General features: G+C 38.2%; 1 protein-coding gene across 1 annotated transcript in view; it reads left to right on the top strand.

Annotated features, from left to right (window-relative positions):
- EDNRA (endothelin receptor type A) overlaps window positions 1–25,484 on the top strand; it is a 51,460-nt gene extending 25,976 nt beyond the window's left edge. The window contains exons 3-8 of the mRNA XM_075198995.1: window positions 3,532–3,659; window positions 10,021–10,219; window positions 17,280–17,432; window positions 18,779–18,912; window positions 21,408–21,516; window positions 22,484–25,484. Of these exons, the coding sequence (XP_075055096.1) occupies window positions 3,532–3,659; window positions 10,021–10,219; window positions 17,280–17,432; window positions 18,779–18,912; window positions 21,408–21,516; window positions 22,484–22,621 (861 nt within the window). The 3' untranslated portion in view covers window positions 22,622–25,484. The remainder of the gene's footprint in view (window positions 1–3,531; window positions 3,660–10,020; window positions 10,220–17,279; window positions 17,433–18,778; window positions 18,913–21,407; window positions 21,517–22,483) is intronic.
- Window positions 25,485–26,058: the final 574 nt, after the last annotated feature.

The raw sequence follows: 26,058 nt of genomic DNA, 5'->3' as shown, positions 1-26,058 counted from the left end.
TGTTTTTCTGAGCCATCTCTTTACTTTTTAACTGAATAATCTGTCAATTACAATTTAACTTTTCTACAGATCTGCATGCAGAACATTACAGTAATCCAATTGTTTCTTCTATGTAACATATTCAAATATGTTTTAGAGCATTTGTGGGAGATCTCAGAAATGTTATGTGTCCCCAGCCTCCTTGACAAGCAGAGCTCTTAGTTACCATGTTACCAGTTTTTAAATATATGTGGTCCTGTGGTTGACAAAATTATGTAGAATTTTGTCAGTCAAACCTAGTAGCCAGCAGAATCTTTTAAGCTAGTAAACATGTGCATCCGTTGACATCACTAGAAATGACTCCCAAACGTTGGTGGATCCCAAGCTTTCTCAGTTTAAGGCACCCTTAGGGTCTCCATAATTTTTTCAAGGCACTCCTAAGTCAAAATAATTACCAAGTGGTCCCCCTCTTTGCCTACCCCTGTGAGATCGGCGCACAGTTTGGGAACCACTGCGATAAGCACTAGCAGTCAGTTTTTAGATGCTCCTGGGATTTCTCCAATCATAATTAAGAGGGCTGGACTTTTATGCCTGGACCCATGGCAGGGTTATCCTACATTTCCAGTGTTTGTTGTACATATGTGTGCACTGGAAGGCAGTGTAATAAAAAGACAAAAAATTGAAATGCAAAATCCATGATATGCAGCGGTCTATTTATCACTACATGGCAAAGGCAACTATAGAATATCTCAGCTCCCCCGGCTTTACTGTCTGACAGCAGTAAGGCTGAAGTTACTGCTTCGATCGGCCAGTTTGGAGGCATATGCACATGGGTGCACTGGATTGCAAGTTCACGAATGCAAGTAGAACTCAAAGATCCGGCTCACGGTTTTGCAGGAGAAGGGGACTTCTCTATTTCATAAATAGGCCCCACACACCCTTTGTCCCATTACTTTTCGTAATGTACTTTTGGGTATGTTGCTTTAATAAATGTGTAAAAACTGACAAATGTATGCCCTTTGTGGGTGTGCAAAAGACACACAAAATCACAAAAGATGGTTAGCTGGAGTGCAGTGTGTCCTCAAAGGATGAAGCTTTCCAAGTGTGCATTACATATTGTTGTACATTGGGGTGGATCAGAGAAATTTAAAAATATAACAAGGTAGGCAAATTTTGCAAGCCTGATAATCAAATGAGCAAATCTGGAGTGGACTGAGCAATCTGAAAAATAGGTTCTTCATTTGCATTGGAGCTTTTTCAGAGTATAAGAAAGCTTCAGTTGAAACCTGAGCACAGTTCAATGTGCAAGGAAAGTACAGACAGGATAAAATTAAAATTAAAATTTTAAAACTAACCTTGTTTGACTATATGAGTGACACATCTTTGAGTAATAGTAAACATTCTGCCAGTCAATAAATATTCACTTTTCCTCTAACATACAAGAGGCTGCAAATCCGAGTGGAGCGCCAGATACTCAGAATCTGTTTTTGTATCAATTTACTTTCCTTGCCAAAACAGGTCATTAATACATGTTCTAATGTATTGTGGTCATCCGCTTCCTATAGTTTTTATGGGAGGGTCATGGCCAGAGAAATGCTTTGGGTGACCTCATGAATAGACCTACCAGTTCCAATGGCCCACCATCTGATGGGACTTGCATCCCAATATTGTTACTTTTCAAATAGGGAGAGTGTCTGCACACACTCGCCATTAGCTGGCATGGTCATGCCCTCTAGTGGTTTGGCTGCATCATATTTGAAGTGCTAGTCTGTCCCCAAACTCCCTCCCTCCTTCCCTGTGAGCAACAGTGGCAGATGCATGCGGAATCTGCTCACCACAGTGAAAGGTACACACCTCCCAACAGTCACAAACGTCCTAATTGTAAGGACAATGGAATAGTCCACTCAAATAGGCTCTGTCCCACTTAAATCTCTACAGTTAGAATGTGAATGTATGGGAGTATTTCACAGATTCACCTGGTAAGGAACCCTCACTTGGCATAAGCTTACATATATTGGGATAAAATTTCACAGGCATTGTTCTGAAGTTAGCTAACTAAGATAGTGGCTGCAGAGAAGTAGACTTTGCACAGGCTGGGGGAAGGATTTGGGAAAAGTGACGGTGTTCCTTGGTAAGTACAGAATAAGTGCACAATGATCCAAATTTTTAAAAACTGTGCAAAAAATGGTATTTGTTTTAGCGGCGCAAGATTGATTAAACAAACTGAAGGGGAGGAAAGGTGTAATTATAACTGTGGCCATTTTTGCTCCACAAAAGGACTTAAACTTTGCATTATCGCAGAGCTGCCAGCCTTCAGGTATTGTTCTATACTTATAATGGGACCTTTGTGCCTTTATGTTGCATTGTCCTGGGAGAGATGCGCATTTCTAGACTCTGAGCTATGTAATAAAAAGCTTTTATTTAGATTTTTTCCATGCTTGGTAAAAATACAGGAGAAGAAATAGAAGAAACCACAAAAATCAAACTTGTTTGGTTTATACTGATCATTATCCTGTATTATGTATACCCACTTAGACACTCATTTGTCACGTCTGTGCTTTGTGTGCATATGGGCCAAATAGGATTTAATAGTTGAAAGCATAAGAACACTAGCCATAATACATCTCCTGGCCACAAATGTGTTTAACGTAGAGCAGCTCTAAAACTGTAATCTAGCAGCATAAAGTAATGATTCTTCTATATAGACTCAGAGAACAAATTTCACATCAGCAAATATGTCCTATTCATCTAATAAACAATTAAAGATTGAATTGTGTTTTCCTGCTGCACCTGAAATATAAGATAAACACTCATAACAATACATCATTCAGTACATTAACTCAAACAGGTAACTCAGGTCTAAGGGGACAGACTTTGCAGCATGCTGAAATGGCTCTTTGGACGATCAGTATGTGCATATGCATAATAAATGACAGGAGTACCTTGAGGAAACATTAGATACATTTGTACCATTTGCATCCCCATTATAGAGATTCTTCACTTCCTGAGACATTAGCGATTCTGACTACTTTAAAGATATGAATGTAGACTTTAGAAAAACATGCATTGTGTTGGACTATTCAGTATTATGTTATATAACATACTCCAATCATACTCCTTATAGATGTATGTTTGCCAGTAGTGGTATAAAATAAAATAGTAATGCATGATTAACTTACTGTATAGAATATTGTATAGAATATTGTACACTCCCATGTTTATTATACAAGATATACAGTATATGGAAACATAGCACTTTATAGGTAGTCCATGAATAATGTATAAATGTATGCTTAGCTTGCTGTATAAGATGTCATAGCAAATTAGATGTAGTACATGATTAATGTATAAGATGTATGCTTAGCTGGCTGCATAAAATAAAATAAAATAGTAAAGTATGTGTACTCAATGATTATTGTACAAGGTATGTGCCTAGCTGGCTATGTGAAGCAAAACAGCAATGTGTGTGTGCTCTATGTTTAATGTCCAGATATTTATTTGGAATGTATAAATGTTTAATAAAAATCTCGGATGGTGTGTTCTTTTCTCCAGCTTCTTGCCCAGCGATGGCCCTTTGATCAGTCCCCGGTTGGAGAATGTCTTTGCAAACTGGTTCCGTTCATACAAAAGGCTTCAGTTGGAATCACAGTGCTCAACCTGTGCGCTCTGAGTGTAGACAGGTACGTTTATCATTTCCCGTTTCTAAAGGCAGGCCATCCACAGTCATTCACCATTACTCACAAATGTCATGTAGACCTTTTTCTTCTTACAATAGGTGATATGATGAAAGTCTACAACACTTTGTGCTATGCAGATCAGCGGTAAAGCTTGGTCTTTTGCATTTGTTGTTCAACTCCATCATCCAGCATGCTAATTTAGAAGCCAACACCCCTAATTTAGAAGCTCTTGCTTCAGTTATTGCTTAATGTTTCCAGAGCAGATGTTTTTCCCCTTGCATTGCATTGGCAGACTGTTAACATTGATCGCTAATACCCTATTTATTGGAGTTTTGAATTCTGGGTAATTCCCAGTAAATTTAGTAAGATGTCTATTTTCTCCAAATGCATCAAGATAAAAACATGGTGCTTTACTTAACCATACTGTGTTATTCTTTACGGCTTCTTCTGAAGAGGATTCATGATGGGTTTTTACAGGAGGTTCAAAAGAACAAGTTTTAACCAGAACATTTCCGACCATCTGTTAACACTCAAACAACAGCTTCTAACATGACTTTCAAGAGAGCATAAACATGAGTAGAAATGATTTGGCAGTGAGACATGCATAATGACATTGAACTAGATTAACTAGTGCCAATGTTTTAAAATGTTATTCTTTTATTTAGCCTAATTAAATTACATTTGTATTAATCAATCTCTTTCAAATATGTTCTTTTTTTAAAGAAAATAGATAATTATCCCATAAAGTATTTTGTTCTTTTAAGCAATATCCTTCCAGATTGTTACATACTGTGTAAAGTCCTCTTCCGTATTTTTTGTCAGTTTATAAACTACCTTGTCTATCTTTGTGCACTATACCTGGGGATCAGTGCCTTGTGTGTTCAAGTAAATGATCAACATTTAGGGGAAGTTCATAGCTTCCACTGGCCCATACCTTACTTGATTAGGAAGTGAGTTGTGAAGGGGAAATTGGAGCTATCCTCAACATTCTGTGCATTTGAAATGTATGTTTAAAAATAACATTTATACACTACTATGTACAGTGGTGGAAGTGGAAATGTATACGGTGGTATGCCAAACCAACACCTCTTCTACTGCCTTCATTATCAAATTTCTTTCACTTACATTACCATGACATTTTTCATACCATCACTTCAAAATTTCTATTTCGATCACTGCAGTGCAAACAAAGTGTTCCGTACAGTGATCATTAGATTACCATTTTCATGTGAGTATAGGCAAGGGTACAATAGATAGCTGCAGCATACCAGTGGCTGCTGTGCATACACCTACCTTTGTGTATACACCAAGGCCAACCACCAACTCTTTAGGAGTTACTTACCTCTAGTTGTTGTCAACACTCTGATGGAGCCCCAGTTAGGGTCAGAATTGTCCATGCTGTTATATCTTGGAGAATATAGTGTCAAAGGGCATAGGAGTTCTGGGCCTGGGACATCTATGCTTCTACTAGTTTAGGGGTTCAGGAAAAATAATAATTTTGAGAGTAGATCTTGGAAAGTAAGAAACATAATATTTTAGGTTTCCTTTTATGTATTACTTAAACCTGCATTTCATGTACACACCACGGGACACTGCCTTCCCTGAGCTTTGAACAGACCCTACCTAATTACCTTTGATCTCCTTAATAGGAAAACTATGTGTATGGTGTATCAGGTGTAGCTTTGGTTTTATCAACATATGGGAATAATAAAACAAAAAGAGAAGAAAAGCAAATACTGTAGGATTTGAATTGAATATACAAGTAGAACCTTAACTAGGAGCCATTCTGCCAGCATGAAAATGGAGATTTTTATACAACTTTGCAGTCTCAGTTTCCCATTTACACAATGAATGGCTGATGATTTTAGTAAACATTACACATTGAATTTAGTCATTTAAAACACCACATTTTAGAGGGATTGGAATTAACTTTTCTGTTTAGCAATGTCCAGGTCCCACTGTTTTATATTACACATAAATAAAGCAAGTGTTACCATCTGATACATTTGTTAAGAATTTGGTTAAAGATTATTAATGAATCCGGTAACCACAATTCTTGGACACTAATTAGAAACAGGCAACAGAAGACATGAATCCAACAACACTTCTGTGATCTTTATCTGCTTACACTGCAACACAGATGACATCTGCTTACAGAATGTGTATTACTGCTATTATAATAAAACAAGCAGATGTGGATCAGCACTAGACAGAACATCCTACACAGCTACCAGTGACCTCATTTCCCAGAAGACTCAAATACTAAATGACCATCAAAGCCATTGGTATAATCTTCATTAATGCAAAGCAGCAAGTACACAACTACAAACGGTGATTCCCAAAGGAAATTCAAGATAAATAAAAGGTGATCCTATATGATCACTTTGTAACTCTTAATATATGTGAAAGTTCCAATACACCAGTTATTCCTTTCATACATACAGGTTATCTGTATTCACACAATGTTCTAAGTGACAAAAGCTGGTTGTTGTATCAAATTAGTCCAATGATAAGAAAAAGGAAAAACAGATATATGAACAGTATTCATAAGTGGTGCATTTCCACCATAATAAGCCATGCTGAATACAGTAACAATATTTACAAATTAACGTATCAACTGAGGGTTGTAGATTACAAAGCACTATAATATTTAAGATGAAATGCTTTTTCATAGTCTTACATTTCATTCACAACCAGTTCATATTTGGTACAGTTCTTCACAGGAGGATGAACTTATAGCAAAGGTGATTAGAAGAAGTGGTGAGAAGTGTCTGCAGCCACAATGACCAGATTTGTGCATTATGGCTCTTGGCATATATAGCTAAATTACACACAGATCGTGTGTTGGTTTTTTTGTTTTTAGCTATCTCATCATCACAGAGATACTGTTTCCCTTTTCCTGATAGGGCACTAGATATTTTACTAGAGTATTCTCTCCTTTAGAAAAGATGGATTTATATTAATCAATACAATGTATATTTCAGAAACCGTATTAAGTTTTTGCTGAATATAATATAGGAAATTCACTGATAATGTTTCTGATTCCTGATGTTTTTTTGCCTTGATCTTCTGAAGTACACCTATGTGACCGACATATATAAGTAGAGACAAAACACATGTGGGTATATTTACTAAACTGCGGGTTTGAAAAAGAGGCATTGTTGCCTTGAGCAACCAATCAGATGTTAGTGTGTAGGAGCGCTTTTGCTGTCTCCTGTATGTTGCTATAGAAATGCTTCTTTTCCCCGGTGGTCTAGGAGGAAACAGGAAGTGGGTCAGGACTTCAATGTCTGATTTGCGCTACTACGCATGCTCGGACCTCTGAAACCAGAAATTCGCCTTTTTGCGCCGCACTTCCATATAGCCACCGATGAGACAAGTCACAGCAGTAGGAGCTGTGTGCCTACAATAATATAAATCCCCCAAAAGAATTTAATAGGTCACCGGAGGTGCCCTACTGTATCCCTCCATAAAATAGGAGAGTCTGTGCCCACACCAACAACAATAAACTGCACGGCTGTGCAGTACAGCCACCTGCCTGCATCATACATAAGAGTGCATCACCACCAGAATAGGTATACAAGTGTGTACTGTATATGCCTGAATGTTGCAACTGTTGTTACTGCTGAATACTGCTGTACTACAAGCAACTGTGAGTAACTGCATTCATCTGTTGTTATCAGCTTTAAGTAAACAGCAACCTATTTAAGTTACAAAAGCGTTGTGGCTTAACATCCACATTAACACCGCTGAACACCTTTAGTAACATCAGAAGGTATAACCAATATCAGATTCTAGCTGTCATTTTGTAGAATGTGCTAAATAAATTATAGCTAGAATCTTATTGGTTATAGGCAACATCTCCACTTTTTCAAACCGTAGTTTAGTAAATCTAGCCCATTGAGGCTCTCATTTAGAGTCGGATGCAAAGTCGACCAAAAAAATACTATCATGCATGTGTAGCAAGCGCCATATCCGCCTGCATCTTGGACGCAATTTACACTTGCGACAGCTTGCGGCTCACTACGAGAGAAAGGGCGGGACACAGAATTGTGAAGGCGTGACCATGTAAGTAAATCCTAGAGGCAGTGAGGCGTAACACACGTCTAAAAAGGGCTAAAACTGTGTGTCAGGAATTAGGTGGCGCAAACAGCTAGCTGCAAGAACCGCTCGTAGCTCGGTAGGGTATTACGAGTGAGTCGCACATGGGGTAATACCCTACCAAGATGTGGCACACTTCCACTGCTGCATGTCTAACACACATTGCGTCTAACTCTAAATGAGGCTCAGACTGTTTTTAATAGTTCTAAAATTAGAACATATCAGACAATTTCCCCAGTCTTCCCAGATTATACCCCAATCCACCCAGACCACCCACAATATGTCCCAACATGCCTCTGATTATGGTATGAATATTTAGGACTGTTAGGGGTTATGTATTATCTCTTGGTTTTTGTCTGCTACCTTTAGCATCAGTCAGAATAGCACATACATAAATCCTACTGTACATTTAGGGCAGTGGTGGGATTCAAATAAATTAACAACCGGTTCTCTGCCCTAATGACTGTTTTAAGTATACAATAAGATATACCGATAGGTAGTTTAATATTTCATGCATTTAATACTCAAATTAATATGCATTTAATCCATATTAATAATCAAATAATAAATAATTTAATACTCAAATAATATTTTATGCTGCTAATATCAAAATAATAATAATAGTAATGAGTCATGTTATGCCACACAGTAGTGCCCCATTTCAAATTATTCCACAGTAATGCCCCTCTTCATCACACTCTGCAATGCTGCTTTTGCCCCTCAAAACACTCTGCCATGCTGCCTTTGCTCCCCCTTCACACTCTGCCATGTTGCCTTTGCTCCCCCTTCACACTCTGCCATGTTGCCTTTGCTCCCCCTTCACACTCTGCCATGCTGCCTTTGCTCCCCCTTCACACTCTGCCATGTTGCCTTTGCTCCCCCTTCACACTCTGCCATGCTGCCTTTGCTCCCCCTTCACACTCTGCCATGCTGCCTTTGCTCCCCCTTCACACTCTGCCATGTTGCCTTTGCTCCCCTTCACACTCTGCCATGTTGCCTTTGCTCCCCCTTCACACTCTACCATGCTGCCTTTGCTCCCCCTTCACACTCTGCCATGTTGCCTTTGCTCCCCCTTCACACTCTGCCATGCTGCCTTTGCTCCCCCTTCACACTCTGCCATGCTGCCTTTGCTCCCCCTTCACACTCTGCCATGTTGCCTTTGCTCCCCCTTCACACTCTGCCATGCTGCCTTTGCTCCCCCTTCACACTCTGCCATGTTGCCTTTGCTCCCCCTTCACACTCTGCCATGCTGCCTTTGCTCCCCCTTCACACTCTGCCATGTTGCCTTTGCTCCCCCTTCACACTCTGCCATGTTGCCTTTGCTCCCTTCACACTCTGCCATGCTGCCTTTGCTCCCCCTTCGCACTCTGCCATGTTGCCTTTGCTCCCCCTTCACACTCTGCCATGCTGCCTTTGCTCCCCCTTCACACTCTGCCATGTTGCCTTTGCTCCCTTCACACTCTGCCATGCTGCCTTTGCTCCCCCTTCGCACTCTGCCATGCTGCCTTTGCTCCCCCTTCACACTCTGCCATGTTGCCTTTGCTCCCCCTTCGCACTCTGCCATGTTGCCTTTGCTCCCCCTTCGCATTCTGCCATGTTGCCTTTGCTCCCCCTTCACACTCTGCCATGCTGCCTTTGCTCCCCCTTCACACTCTGCCATGTTGCCTTTGCTCCCCCTTCGCACTCTGCCATGTTGCCTTTGCTCCCCCTTCACACTCTGCCATGCTGCCTTTGCTCCCCCTTCACACTCTGCCATGCTGCCTTTGCTCCCCCTTCACACTCTGCCATGCTGCCTTTGCTCCCCCTTCACACTCTGCCATGCTGCCTTTGCTCCCCCTTCACACTCTGCCATGCTGCCTTTGCTCCCCCTTCACACTCTGCCATGCTGCCTTTGCTCCCCCTTCACACTCTGCCATGCCGCCTTTGCTCCCCCTTCACACTCTGCCATGCTGCCTTTGCTCCCCCTTCGCACTCTGCCATGCTGCCTTTGCTCCCCCTTGCTTCCGTTCGTTCACTTACCTTTTCTATTGGCTTCTTTCTTCTCTTCTCTTTTCTTCTCTTCTTGCTTCTTGGTTGCAGACTCCTCTCTGCGCTGCTCCTCACTGAACAATGGGTGTGATGACTGTTCTAGTACATAGCTAGAATCTGATTGGTTGCTATAGGCAACACTTCCACGTTTCCTTTTTAAAAGTTTTAGTAAATCTATCCCACAGTCTTTGCTTGTTAAACATTTCAGACTATAACGACACATTTTATATTTCAGGTACAGAGCAGTTGCATCATGGAGCCGAGTTCAAGGCAATGGAATCCCTCTTATCACTGCCATTGAAATAATCTCTATTTGGGTTCTTTCATTTGTCCTTGCAATACCCGAGGCAATTGGATTTGTTATGGTGAAGTTTGAGTACCGGGGTGAAAATTACCGAACTTGCATGTTCAATGCTACATCTCCTTTCATGGAGGTATGTATACCATGGATATGATTTGCACACATAAATAATTTCAGAAATGTTACACAGAATTACCTTTACTAACAAAGTCTGTAAGATGGTTACACTTAGGACTGTCTTTAATTAACACAGATCTCTGTCACATCCTGAAGAGAGTAAATGGTAGTAGCCATGTCTGAATTTGTATAGGAAAAAAAGGTACAATAATTTAGGTACCTTACAATTTAAGTTTTTGGGGATGAATCAGAGTAATGTTTACAACTAGGGGATCATTTAACGGTTTTGTTGTCTGAAGCAGGAACTTAAATGGTGTCCTTATGATACAGAATGAAAATCAGCAAAATCATTTATTTTAGTGGAACATTTGCTATAAGAGACAAATGCTATTACTATATTTATTATTAGATTAGTTATCATTATATATTAGGCACTATATCACATGTCAAGAAGAAAATATGCATTGATTGCCTACCATGTATTGACCATAAATCATACAGACAGAGAGAAGTGTCTCAGGTTGATTCATCATAAAAATACTGATCACCATAGTTGCTATTGTTTGAATGGAATTTCCAGGGACACTTAGTTTCCATTGGGTGTTACATTAGTGTATACTGTATATGATACTACACCCAATATGATGTGATCAGTGGACTTGATCAGAATGCAGAATGATTCAAAAACTGAGTAAATACATAATGTATTATAGCATACAGTATAAAAGCGTATACTGAGAATCTCAGAATCAGTATTCTGCAGTGGATCCAGAGGTGGAGGTTGGGGTGTATATGGTGCTATGCGATACCTCCACTTCTCCTACTGCCTTCATTGTAAAACTATAACATTCCATTCACTTATCATTTTCCATAACACCACTTCTAAATTCCCACTTCAACCAATGAGTGGATCAATTATTTTTTTTAAATGCTGGGCACAAATCTAGGGACCAATTATGGAAATCAAGTACAGTTGTCATTGTCACTACTAAATATCATATTCCTTGTGTGTGAATCCAAATCTTAAAGGACAACTTTACCTTTAGTGGAGTTGTGCTTAATTAAATGTCCCCACATACAGCAAATAGGGCGGCCCCTCTCTGAGAACTATCCATTTACATGAAGCTAAAAGCCTGATTGCTCAAAAGCCATGTTCAAAAAGGAACACACTGCAAAGCACTCTATGGAACACCTCCTATAAATCTATATTGTGGAACTATGGATGGTTGCAGTGAGCTGCAGCGTGAGCCAGCTTCAAGTAATTTACTGTATCCAGGGGCCATATTTATGTAGCAACAGCTTTACTAAACATGGAATATTTTTTTAAATTCCATTGCAGTGTACACACTTTTCATGTAATTCACTGTGCTGTACATAGACATTCATCATGTTCAGAGTGTAGCTTATAGCACAGTGTCCATCACTGTATTGTATCTGGCTCACACAGGATTATGAAAAATGTGATTTGAATTTGTGACATGGGAACTTAACAAGAGGAAGATTCCCAGTGACAATATCTCAGTTGGCATTTTAATAATACTGCCATTCATGCTATACTTACAAATAGAATGACATATAAATACAGGACAGATTCATGTACTACATATTATCAATGTGAGACAAGTCTTTGAATAGATCCAGTGATAGTGCTTAACCTCAGTCTAGTAAAGAATATAACTGGTATAATGTTCTTTTAAGTTCAGCTTAATATTCTCTTTTTAATATTGTCTTCAAAAGAAGAGGCTTAAAGCGCTAAACATGGAAAGCACATACCGCACTTTGTGGATGACAATAGTACAACTTTTTAATGATTTATTGGAACATGAAAGTTTTCTTTCTTTGTAACATTTAGTAATATGAAAGGGTAGATATGAAACTCAACAGAGTTTACTTTGAAATTTTAATAGACAACCTCATTATTTTCATTGCACTCCAACACCCAATATTAAAATGTCAAACAATACACTATATTACTTTATGTAAAAGGCAAAGTGCTTAGAAATATTTCTTCGGAACACACCACAACATAAAATAATTCATGGAATGCAAGTGACTCAACTGCGTGGGTGGTCAGAATTCAAATTACAGCGAGTCAGTTACCTATGTAAATGTAACTTAACTCATCATTTTCACATGAAAGATGAAAAGGTAGAAGGCAGGTCTACTGTCACTTGAGAAAACCTGCCGCTGTCATCAGGACCCTACACCTCCTTAATCTATGTCCATCTCTGCAAGTGTTCCTGCTACTCTCTTTGACTCCTCTCTCCAGAGTCCTCCATGCATACCTTTGCCTCAGTCTGTCCCGTGCTATCACCCCACAGCTGATGATTCTCACCCCACAGCTGATGCACCTCACCCCACAGCGATGCACCTCACCCCACAGCGATGCAATGCCTCCTTGGACTTGCTGCTCATGTTCTCTTCATGGTTTGCATCATATTTTGTCTACCTCTGCCCTCTCTTTGCAAACTCCAGATTCCCCTCCTGAACTCTGTACCTCATTGGATTTAATATGATTGAACTAATTTTTTACCCCATTTCAATCTCCTATTCTGTCTGATACCTTTTTTCTCTGCTTTTCTTTCTACCCACTTCACTGGCTTCTCAGTGAACTTCCTTTCTCATCCACTGTTATGATCACCCCACTGTCTTGGGGAAAATCCAACCCTCTAGCTCCATGCTGACCTGATCTGCAAAAGTGTTCTTGCACAACTAAGCACTGCTGTAGGAAATCTCGTTCTACTGCTGATTTCCTCCACTCAATATTTTGTCATATAGCTCTGCCCTCTCTCCCACTATAGAATCCTATGTTAAGTCATCCGAACCCTGTCACCTCTTCACCACCGTCAATTCCCACCACCCACTCTCTCTCAACAATAAACTCAGTGGTGGGAGATGGTTATAAAAACTAGTGTACAGGATAAAGGGGCTGACTTATTCTTACTGACATTTTAGTAGTGTAGAAAACAAAAAGTCAACATCTAGTTTCTTGCTATGGGTTACAGCACCTTTTCCTTTGCACAACTTTATAGAAATGTCCCTTAGTCTGTTCTCACATAGAAGGAAGCACCAATAGGCAGGGCAGCCAAGAGGAATTCAGGGCCCCGGTACAACAAATTCATGGGGCCCCCCTCAGAGTTGAGTATGGTAAAAAAAAAAATCGGGGGTGTGGTCATGCATTTGGGGGCGTGGCAAATGTGCCATTGGTGCGTGGCTAACACATCAAAATCACTAGGCTCTCAATTCGCCCGAGCGTCACATATGTCCAAGCACTCCTGACTTTCAGGACATCTAGCACCAAAGTGTAGTATAGAAAAAATGCAGTGTGTACACAAAGAGTTCAGTCTTGGCCTCCACCTTACATTGGGCACAACACTCACCAAAAATTTACATTGTCCCTACTAGAATCACAACATTTCACATACTGTCCTGCTCTCTCCTACCTGTTCTTCTCACTTTCACCACATGTTGCTGCATGTTTCTTTAGTTGCGGCTTGTCTGGATCCTGGAATGCTGGGGGCCCTATTTGGAAAAAAAAGCTACATTTAGATAATTCCAAACAACCCTGGCATTAAATCAATACCATCCACGATTAATAATTAGGCCTTCCTCCAGCTCCAATATTACAATAATGTGCCCCTTCATCATTGCCATGCCTTATGATCACACTGCGCCCTACATGCTGCTTTTGCCCCCTTCATCTGGCTCCCCTTCATCACACTATACTATGCTGCTCCCCCCCATTTTTTCAATTCCACTGTGCCATGCCTCCCCCTTTTTTAACCCCACTGTGCCATGCTGCCCACCATTTTTTAACCCCACTGTGCCATGCTGACCCCTGTTTTTTAACCCCACTGTGCCATGCTGGCCCGTTTTTTTTAACCCCTCTGTGCCCACCCTCATTTTTTAACCCCTTTGTCATGCTTTGCGTCCGACTCTAAATGAGGTCCTATATGTTATGCAAAATGCAAATTTACAAACACAATGTAGAAGGGCATTCTGTGGAATAGTGAAACTAAAACTGATCACCGGAGCTTCGTACCTCTGTGACATTGCTTGTTCTGCTGCAACTATGTGTGCTCACCACAGTTTTGCTCATTTCTACATAACAGACACTTATATATGGCTGGTAAAAAAAAAAAAGACTGCAGTAATGCTATAATCTACAGTTATTTGATGGCATATTACCGTCTACAGACTGTTTATCATTGCTCCTTCTTTGCACTGAACTTTTTACTGTTATCAAAATGTAAATCCATCTAGGGACAGTGTTCATAGGTGTTGAGTTTAGACACAGCAACAGATCTACAGAAATATGGCATGGGCATGCATATGCATATGATTGTGCCTTGGTATGAATATTTACATTGAGCGCCAATGTTATACAAATAATTAAAGAGAATTCAGAGTTTCACTCACATTGCCTCAAATGTTTGTAAATTCATATTCTTATTTGATCATATTCACTGAAATACAGCTACATAACATGAACTGTTGTTGAACAGTGCTTATCGCTCTTTGAAATCAGCATGCTAGACTTCTAGAAGTATTGTGGTACACAAGGAAGCTTGCTTTAAATGCACACTTCCTGTTGAAAATTATTAACATCTGGACCTGCGGGAAAAACAAAAGCACTTTTATTCTTCTCAATCAAGCCCTGATGTAAGATGAGAGGGACGTCCTGTTTAATACCCGTGTTTAATCAGTCACAGGCCTTCCATATAAACTTAATTCCTTCATTTCTGGGGACAGAATTACATTACAATGTTTTAATTCAGAATGGCATAATCATATTTTTGATCCTATCTTTATATGATTTATGGGTTTTGTATAACTAGAATTGTTTTTATAACATTATTATATGAAGTAAATGGATCAGTTCCTTCCCACATAAACATGTTATAGGTGAGTAGCGATACTGACTTAGAATGATGAGGGTAAAAGAACAATGGACCATTTGTGGCCTCCCTGGGAAATGATCTGATGTAGTGATGCCCTGAGATCACCATCACTACATGCACTGTGACAAGCCACTCTGACTTAATTAAGCATGTAGTTATCTTTGACCTCTGTTACATGAAGTGGCACTTGAAGGACAAGCTTAGCCTTAATCCCATAGTGTTGTGCAACATGGTTTTCTAACAATGATGCTCTTTGCCTCTGAGAACAGTAAGACAAATACAGACTTCAGACAACAAATAAAATTTTAACTACGTTTCAGTTGCCACGTTTATTTATAAGTGATTTTCAAGTGCAATGCTCTGCAGTAAATGTTTCTAGTTTACATATTATTTACTAAATTTTAATTTGTATTTCATTTGTATTAGAATTTGGAATATGTGTTTGTATTTAAATACATTGAATATGCAACTTTTGCATTTATTAATAGCTGTCCAGCCAATATTCTCTCTTGTCTATGTGACTCTCCATTACATTATTATATTGTGTACAAATAGATTAATGCGAATTTAGCTTTCACTACTATACTGTATACCGAAAAACAAAAAGAAATGGATCAGGTGCACAATATTTCTGATTTTACAATTGGTTGAGACTGGAGAGAGATAAACATAAAACTTAACTTTTATTAATTCAAACAAAAAAGCGAAATGATTCCGACTATGCTAATTTAAAAACAAGTGTGTGTGTTAAAATCCACCGATTGAGTGGTTGAACCTCTATTAATAAATATTAGGGATTGTTGCTAGGTAGTGATCTTATGCTATTATAATGCCTTCATTCTGCATGGGAAATAATAAGTCTGTACACTGTAATAGTAAATTTCCGGTATAATAACCGCTTCCCATCTAGTAATGTACAGCTAGAGGTAGGTTATACATGCAAGCTCAGCTGCAATAGATGCCTACTTAATGAATATAGTGTCTTGCTAACTACCTAGCTATTGCTCCTTCTGACTTTGGATCTAATGGAGCGATGTGAGGAAGATTCCTATCAAATTTGGCTGGCTACCTAGTACTTGCTCCTTCTAACTAGAATCTATTGGAGCAATATGAAGGATCCCAATAATAACGAGAGGTAAGGCACTCAATCAGCGGAACGCCGACACGCGTTTCGCTATGTGTGCTTAGTCGTGGCTCTCTTTCACTGGTGCGACAAAATTCTTTTTTCGTATATTTCAATACTACTATACTGTATGCCTGACGTACATCGGGTGCAAATGCTAATCTTTTTGAGCCGCGCCTGAGTGAACATATGCACTTAAATATGCTTTTTTAAATGTGTCTTTTGCTACTTACAATTGGAACGTAAGTGACCCCCATTATGTCCGCCTATTGGGACGTATGTTAACAGGGTTGGGTATTATTTTAGGATGCTGGATATCCCGACACTACTTCCCCAAGCAGGATTACAGTGAAGACCGCATCGCCGACTCACGGGAAACACAGGCAGCTTGAAAGGCAGACTTCACTACATTGCGGCAGCTGAAGAGCCGGCAGCGTCCGATGACATCAGAATGCTCTTAAGGTACTAATTTAAGGAGGCGCCGTCTGTGCAATGCACATGGCTTAGTAAAGAACCTTATACAGGCGGAGCCTCCTTAGTACATTAAGAGCTCGGATGACAGTTTGGCTCTTCATTCTGACGTCATCGGTCACTGCCGGCCTCTTCAGCTGCCGCTATTTAGTGAAGTCTGTCTTTCAAGCTGCCTGTGTCTCCCGTGATGCGGTATTCACGGTAATCCTGCTGGGGTCAGTAGTGTTAGGATATCCAGCATTGTAAAAGTTAGCACCACTGTTTTAACAAGTTACTAGATGAATGGATCTTTCCATCTGGATAATTCTGATTGCATCAACTTGTGTCTGTGGTCATCGGCTGAGAGGTAACATGGGTTCCCTTGTGATCCATTTATTTAAGTCCGGATCTGCCTCATTTGAAGGTAAAATGTATGGCCACATGTGTTGTAAAATGTATGTACATCTTCGGTCAACACATGTGGCTAGCTTTAGGGATCTTCACTTTGTTAGAAATGAGAGCCAAACGACTTATAACGTAAATCAAGTAGCAAAGCTAAATACGTCAAAACAAAGTAGAATGTATTTTCTTTTTCTTTTCAGTTTTACAAAGATGCAAAGGATTGGTGGCTGTTTGGCTTTTATTTCTGTGTGCCCTTGGCGTGTACTGGAGTGTTTTATACACTAATGACATGTGAGATGCTACACCAGAGGAAAGGAAGTCTCAGGATCGCTCTCAGCGAGCACCTTAAACAGGTAATTATAGCTGAGTGACATTCCATTATTGAACTGTATACTTTTTTTTTTATCTGAGGATGTTTCATAAAATAAGAAATAATAGTAGTCTGTACTAGGCATTAGTTAATACATAACAAAAAGTTTAAATAAAAAAGAGGCGAGCAAGCGTAATGTTTAAATATTTTTTTTCTCCCGTTCTAACATAGTTTTAACTCAAATTTCAATTAAAAGCTGAATTTGTCAATTTAATTCATTACTATCCAGTGCACATAAACATTCACAAGAATAGCATCTTTGTTCCTTGAGTTGGCTCAGTTGATTACTGATAAAATGAGCAGATAAATGACAATACTTTGATAAAATTGCTTTAATGAAGTGTGTAGGAAAAAACTATAAATGTGGTCATGACTTTGAACCTTTCACCCTAAGTCACAGCTATGAAAAGTACCAATCCCATCTTACATGGCAGAGCACTGGGACATTTTAGTACTTCGTGGGTATGCACAAACAAAACAATATCGAAACATGTAGAATGTAAACAGGGTATACAGATCTCATACTGGCTTAGTTTACTATCATTTACCCTTCAATTACCTCCTCTGGCAGTTATTCAGTGATAGCAAGCCAAGTGTCTGGTCTCCTGTGTGATGCAATCATCTGCCTCCTCCAGTCAGCAAACTGGCATACTGCATACGGCATTGGCATGTTCAGAGAAGAATACTGGTGCCACAAATCCCCCATATAAAGAAATATGCCCAAACTATCATAAAAAAAACTAAAACCTAACATAAAAAAACAACACACAATAGCACTTATGACCATGGATTGTGCAATGTAGTTTGTAGACACTACAAGAATAGGAGACACTTGTCACAATTATAATATATAATTGTGTGTCCCTGTGATAGTTCCCATTTCATTATACATTTTACATTTGAACCCTTCCCCCTTTCAAAATCAAGTGCTTATCCTTGTACTGGGTGACTCCTGGTGATGACCTAGGCTAAACATAACAGCAGTAATGGGCTACGCTAACAGTGTCACATACACATGATCCAGGTCACATGCTGCTGTCTTATGTTTTGTTCCTTCATATAATTTGTATATCCCAGGTATGCTCAGCTCATAGTGAGAAAATATAGCTGATAAAGATAATTCTTCCAATACAAGCAATTGAACACAGTATATGTCTCCAGCACTGCGTGCAATATTTATGGTAACAGTTTCAGAAAAGACAGAATGTTAAGAGTTATGCCATTTGTGTAAGTTTCACACCAGGATATCCAACACTATAGTAATCAATGATATCTAAGCTATTGCTGTTAAAATATAAATACAATTTACTATTTAATGTCTTTACACAGCGGCGTGAAGTTGCAAAGACGGTGTTCTGCTTGGTAGTGATATTTGCCCTTTGCTGGTTCCCTATGCATCTAAGTAGAATCATTAGGAAAACAGGAGACATTGAAGGTGATTTCGGACGATGTGAGTTTCTCAGGTAATATACATACATTGAATTACTGCATTTATTTCACCACACAGTTAATAGTTGATGCTATTGATGACATTTTGATGACCAGAAGGCTCCTGTGTCAGACACTTCCCCCAGCTGAATTGTTTTTTCTGGTCTAGGGATAGTGTCAGCCAAAGACTTGTCAGCATGGGAAGATATTCAGCTGCATAGGCTGGGACAGAACTGCCTGAGACAAGAGCTAATTCAGATCCTTTATGTAGAAGAATTTTACGTTTTAATTTGATTTCACCAAAGTGAAGTAGTTTTCTGTTAAACCTGTAGAACCAATAATATGGCCAATATATTGGTATCTTACAATTATCTGCAATTTTGTAAATGTCTATGAATGTCTAGTTCCAATAACAATGTATTAGGAAAGTAGAGTTCTTGCTGACTGATGAGTTTAATTTGCTTAATTTGTCCTGTCACACCCTTAAATGCATTAATTTAAAATGTATTTAAGAAACAGTAAGTCTATGCAGTTAAATATATGAATCTAAAATCTAGAGGTGAACTTGTTTTCTACTCTGCTAATATGTCAGCTGCCTCTGTGTCAATCTTCTCATTTGCATACATTGTCAGAGGCAAATGACATAAAGGAGATTGATGTCAAGATAAATATCTAAGAAACTAAAATAAGCTAACGAAAATTTTTGGAAGGTTAGCTTTTGATATGTATGTTATTTCCTTATTAGAGTCTATGGGCTAAATTTACTAAACCTGCAGGTTTGAAATCGTGGAGATGTTACCTATAGCAACCAATCAGATTCTAGGAATCATTTATTTAGTATATTCTACAAAATCACAGCTAGAATCTGATTGGCTGCTTTAGTAAATATACCCCCATGTATTATTGATTTATTTCTTTTTATTTCATCAAATATAATAAGCCCATTAATTAGAAAGTACATTGGATTAGTTAATAAAATGATGTAAACTGGTTTCCCACCTATAGGCTACGTGTACACGAGAAGACTTTATCCACCAGTGCTGCATCTCATTTCTCTTAAAGTAGATGGAAGAGAGATGCCTACACACCAAGTATAATCAATAGTGCCAGCTGAATGTGGGTGTGAAAAAAAGGATATGGTGATGGCACAAGGCAGTTTGCATTAACCAGATGCATTCACCTTTAGACTATATTAATCTATTTTTTTTTATACTTGCCCTCCAACAACTTTTGCTCAATATATCATTTTATCTTTTCTTCTGTGGCTTTCACCATAGCATTTATTTGATCTATTTCCTTTTAACTAGGTTGTTCTATCCACAGAGCAGCTTTATATCAAATCTAAGGGCAATGAAAACACACAACTGCACCTAAATAATATAAAGACTTTGGGAAAAAAACACAGAAGCAAAACAGAAGACTATAGCAATATATTTAGTAAAAGTTATTTAGTTGCAAGAGGGTATATTTAAGAACAAAAGGGTAAATTTATCTGAAGATGGATTATTACTTAAGCAGTTTACTAAATCCCCTCCCAATAATAGCACTTTGGTGAAGGTCCCTCCTCTAGGATCCCCAGCATTCGCTCTATTTAGTATGGTCCAGCACTCACATGTAGCTGTGACCTCTGCTGTTGACCTTTGCCACTGCTCTGCTCTCTCTGTAGCAGGCCACATCCAGCACATTTGCTGCATGGCTTACAATTAAAGCCAGGGCACCTGAGCTCGTCTGCTATGGACAGACCTAAAACCTAAGCAGCACCGAATGTGATCAGCAGGGATCATATATATATATATATATATATATATATATATATATGTGTGTGTGTGAATGAATGGAGCCTGCTAAATACGGCAAATGGCGGGGGATGGGGGCAATGGAGGGATTAAAAGTAAGGGCAGTCAGGATATGGAATTCATTGCCAGGGAAGGTTGTGATGGCAGATTCAATAGATATGTTTAAGAAAGGGTTAGACAAATTTTTAGCGGATAGGTGTATCCAGAGATACGACCGTTAATTTAAAATGAAGGATAGTAGTGGATATAGGGTAAAAATAGGACTGCAATATTGGGTCTGGGGGGATTTTCACAATTGAAACAGATTGGCGGTTGCTTACTCTGGATTAATTTCAAATATAAGTGCAGGATCGCAGGAGATCCAAAATAGGTTGAACTTGATGGACTGGTGTCTTTTTTCAACCTCATCAACTATGTTACTATGTATTACCACAGAAGTACTGTTACTGGGAAGGGAGTGGATTTAGTAATATTCTTAAATACATTGACAAACCTCATTGATGCATTGTCTGGAACTCAGTTTTACACTTCATTCTAGAGATGGGATGTGTTATAAGATGATGTAGTCTGTGCCAATAACAAAAATACAGATTTTAATACTGCTATGCATGCTTTACATCAATGTCTTTCTGCAAGCATAATAAAGTGTTGAGGTCCAGATAGTACTATTATAGGACTATACATAAAGTTTTACACAGACATTTCAATGTATTCATTTATCTTATGATGTCTAGTTTTCTGTTGGTGACGGACTTCATCAGTATGAACTTGGCGGCACTAAACTCCTGTATAAATCCAATAGCGCTCTACTTTGTAAGCAAGAAGTTTAAAAACTGTTTCCAGGTAAGAGAATTAATAAATCAGCCATGCTGTTACACCAACTTTCTGATACACATTTGCACATTGTCTGTGATTGTTCTAATAAACATTTTATGCATAATACTGAATGAAAACATGACATCTTTCTCATGCTTACTTAAAATACCATTGTAGCTATATTGGTCCCAGGCTTTCTGGCCACAAATATATTATACTGTTCATATATTATTATAGAGATGTTACAAAAGAATACAAAATATTAAACAAGCAGTCAGGCGTCATACAAATATGTAAATATTAAGTTTTAATTGCTGTCTTGTTATATAGTATATATACTAAAGTATTCCTTGTGAGGGGAAGGACTTAATCTTACCAAGCAGTGGAAGTACAGATAACTACTAATTGAATGAACCACATTTTAAAATGGTGTTTGTCCTGCTTGGGACATATTCTACAAGAGTCAACAACTGTATTGGAGGGATCTGGAGCCATTCTTCCATGATAAATTCCATTACAATTTTGATGTCAAAAAATACATTCACAGTTGCAGCTCCAGACTTTCTCTCTTACACAATTTCCCCTGATTGATTATATATGTCCGTCAGCCTTCCATGCCACCAGGACCTTAGCCACTGTTCCTCATGAAACATCAGCAAGTGTTGGAAGTAGTCATCATAGCGCCTTTTAAACGTGCCCCAACTTTAACACCACCCTCAAGGTACCTTCCTCCAGATGCCCAATACAAACTATTGGGCATCTGGGGATGCCCATTGCTTTCTGGCTTGGCCCTTATATTACCTCAAGTGCCATACCTGTGTGAAAGTACCTACTTTGAATATACTTTGTATCCTCCAGTCTTTCCTTTATTTTGGTAGTTACCTGTGGGTAGGACAAATTCATTCAGCGTTAAACTTGCTATTGTGAAGATATAGGGTGTGTCATTTTTAACACCATTTATAATAATACATATATGCATTTATTTTTATTTCAGTCATGCCTGTGCTGCTGTTGCCAGTCAAAGACTCTGACAAGCACTTCTCCAATGAATGTTACCAGTATTCAATGGAAAAACCATGACCAAAATTACTATATTGCTGACAGGAGTATCCACAAGGACAGCATCAACTAACCACAAACTCAAACACAAACAGCACCATGAATCACGTAATAGAAACCAAAACTGGCTGCTTTCTCCAAAAGAAAAACTTCTCTTAGAACAAGATAAAAATAATATCTGCAGTTAATGATGAACTTATCATTCCATTTTAGAGACTAACTGAAGCACTGTCAAATCAGAGTTACAAGCTCATGTTTTATATTGGCTGTAATACAGTCTTCATGTTTCATACTCGGCAATGTGCGCAACAAGGCCATTGGCATTCTACAAACGTTCCAGACAGGGAAGAGATGAACAGAGACTAGCATGCAACATTTAACAATGGTGGAAACCCTGAGGAAAGCTTAGGGCCAGTAGTTGTTAAAGTAAAGGCTGGCACCTTCCCATTATGGAGGTTCAGAATGTTATTGAATGTACTACAGGTCCCACTGTCTGCACAGAGGGTGGATAAACCAACAGTATTTCTATGGAATTATTATATGAAACTATAATTACTTTGTATATATCAATTTTTATTTAACATTCTATCTCTAAAATATATATTTTTAATCTGAAAGTATAGAGGATTGTGAGGTATTGTATAATAGCATGTGTTGTACTAGCATTTTTTCCAGGGAAGTCAAATGTTAGGCATAAGAGATGTATTTTGTGGCACTTCATTATTTAAAGCCTCACCATATACTGTATGTGCAGATAGTGTTGCTGTTATTGTCGTTGTTTATTTTAATGCATGACAACTTGACGCATTTCAGTGTGTTTAGTGCACTGAATAATTTTGTTTAGAGGTATATTATTCATAGTTGAACATCAAAGTCAAATGGAACATATTTCTCATGAAATATGATTAAAAAGTATTTTCCCGAAGCAAAGAAGGGGCAATTTACAAAAGTAACAGCACCTTTTGGAGTGCAGATATTTTGTTATTAATTGAAAGTAGGAGCATAGATGGCAACGTTTGAAAATAATTTGCAGGAACACACTGCAGCTGGGTAGGTGTTTTTTAAGCATGATATGCATGCTGCTATAGGCAGACCTTGGTGTATTACATTTTTTACCATAACATGATTAAAGAACATCTATGCAATATATTTTTGCAGATTTTAAATCATTCATGCTTTAAGAACTAATAATACTTATTCAACTTTGGTCCCTTAATATTTACTGTCCATTGTAATTGGGGTGATTAATCCTTGAACCCCCCCTTACCTGAAGCCCAGAAATTGATGTTACCATCACTCACAATAGTGCAAGACTCGGTTTGTTCAGTCTTATTTAATAGAGCTCTAGTGATAAGATCTAGATTGGAAATTCATTTTTGGGGAAACCCCCTGTTTACTACACGGGGAGCTGGTTATAGTACGTGGTTTTCCAAAAGTGGACAAACTATGTAATAAGTGCTGCCACGTGTGTACAGAAAAAAAGTAAATTTAATACACAGTTGATCAGTATCGAAAAATATGGACAAATGTAAAACATGGGATTGTGTTGGCTGCTTCAGTGCCTTAGCACAGACAATGGTACATGGAACCTCAGGAGCAGCAACTCATCCATTTACTTTACTAACCAGTGAGAAGAGAAAAAGGACATCTACAGATGAAGAATTTTGAAGGAATTGATTCCCATGAACATGCCCTACTACAAATTTCTCTAAACACATTCAATAAATGAAGCCATCTGAAGGAGGACAGTCCCTTTAACTTGTTAATAATGTATTCCTAATCTGGACACAGATGAATAAATACTATATTTTAATATCTGTTCTGAGGTAAGACCACCTAATTTGTTTAAGAAAAAAAAGAGGAGAAAGAAGGTGCTATATATCATATGTCATTATGTTCAGTGAGTTTCCAACAATGCACAATGGTAGCCTCACACTATTCTGCCCATGCTGCATTAAAGTCTACTTAATAGCCACTACTACCCAGCCTAACTAGGAGCAGACTCCTGTCTCGTCATGGAGCACTATTGTGGTTAGTAAATGACCTCCCATGTGTTTCCTATTAAATCTAGCATATATTTACAGCTATATGAGCATATTAAACTTTACTTTGTGGATGATATTTTGCAGCTGTGTAATCAAGGAGGAACATCCTTCAACAGTGCTACACAAACCTCACATCAAAGTGAAAAACAGAATAACAGTCACCATCCTTTGGGTAATTGGTTGGCAGATCTATAACATTCATATGAAATATGTAAACATGCTCTCGGTATTGAATTATGACTGTTTACAAAGTTGGTACATTTAGGCATGCCACATACTCTTTATAAAATCAGTGAGATTGGTTCCATGCTCACCCACTTTAGCTGAGACAGAAATGTTAGTAATATATTATAACCTTCTTTGGATTGTTTTCCAGTGAAGGCTCAGTTAAAATATTCCCACTTATTTGAGTAACAGTAGAAGCAAAAGTGTAGTCAACTTAAAGGTCTACTTTAAGACCACTAATCTCAAAATACATATTGCCTAATTCAGAACAAGCTACTAGTTACATTAAATGTTTCAGGATCCTGTCAGAACAGAAGATATTAAAATGAATATGATTGGAGACAGTGGCCAGTACAGTTCCTGTCTATAAGCCTAATGAAGTAAACTGTAAGCTGCCTATCTGAAATAACTGAGAAAGGAGAGCAATACTTTGCACTCAGCTGTCAAACATATCAAATTCTGTCAATGTATGGTAAGTTTTACGTGACTGTGTTACAAGTTCCCCATTTATATTGAATCCGCTCATATTTTAATTTGTGTCCCAATACAAACATGATACAAACACCATATATTTACTGTAACTAATAGCAAACCTGAAATGTTCTTAAATATGCCTATTAGTGTTATTCATACATATGACTAAACTTATAAAGCATGACTTGGAAATTGCTGCAATTCCTTATTTCTCTGATTTCATTTATAAAATGCTGTGATATTGCATCCTTGTCATATTGCACACAAGACATCAGAATACAAAAAATAAAGTTTGTGCATAAAAAAAAAAAAAGAAATGAATTCTAGCGATTTATGAATTCCTAATTTATGCCAAATCATACTTATAAAATATAGCGGTCCTGTCAGCAACTATTTACTTATGTATAAAATATATTTTGTAATTTACTCTCTTGACATTTTAGACTTGTGTAATTATGTATATACGTATTTGATTCATTTTGTTAGTGTTAATATTTAACATAATTCTAAATAATCTTTAGTCAATTCTTTGTAATAATACGCAGGGCATGTATGTGTAGTAACCCAATCTATTTATTATTAGAGTATTTCTGAGCCATTTCTACTAAGTATGTAAATATCATAACTAAAGTCCTGATTTTATGGAACATTACACATGATTACTAAGGATTGGATTCATTTATTCACTCCCCTATAAATATTGCATTTCCAATGCAGCCATCCAATAAGCTTCAACAACAACTCTCCAAATAGTGCGGTTTTCTTT

Source organism: Mixophyes fleayi, chromosome 1 (genome assembly GCF_038048845.1).
Source record: "Mixophyes fleayi isolate aMixFle1 chromosome 1, aMixFle1.hap1, whole genome shotgun sequence".
Lineage (NCBI taxonomy): Eukaryota > Metazoa > Chordata > Amphibia > Anura > Limnodynastidae > Mixophyes > Mixophyes fleayi.
Note: the sequence above shows the minus strand (reverse complement) of the source record. Positions and strands in the feature narration are given on the sequence as shown.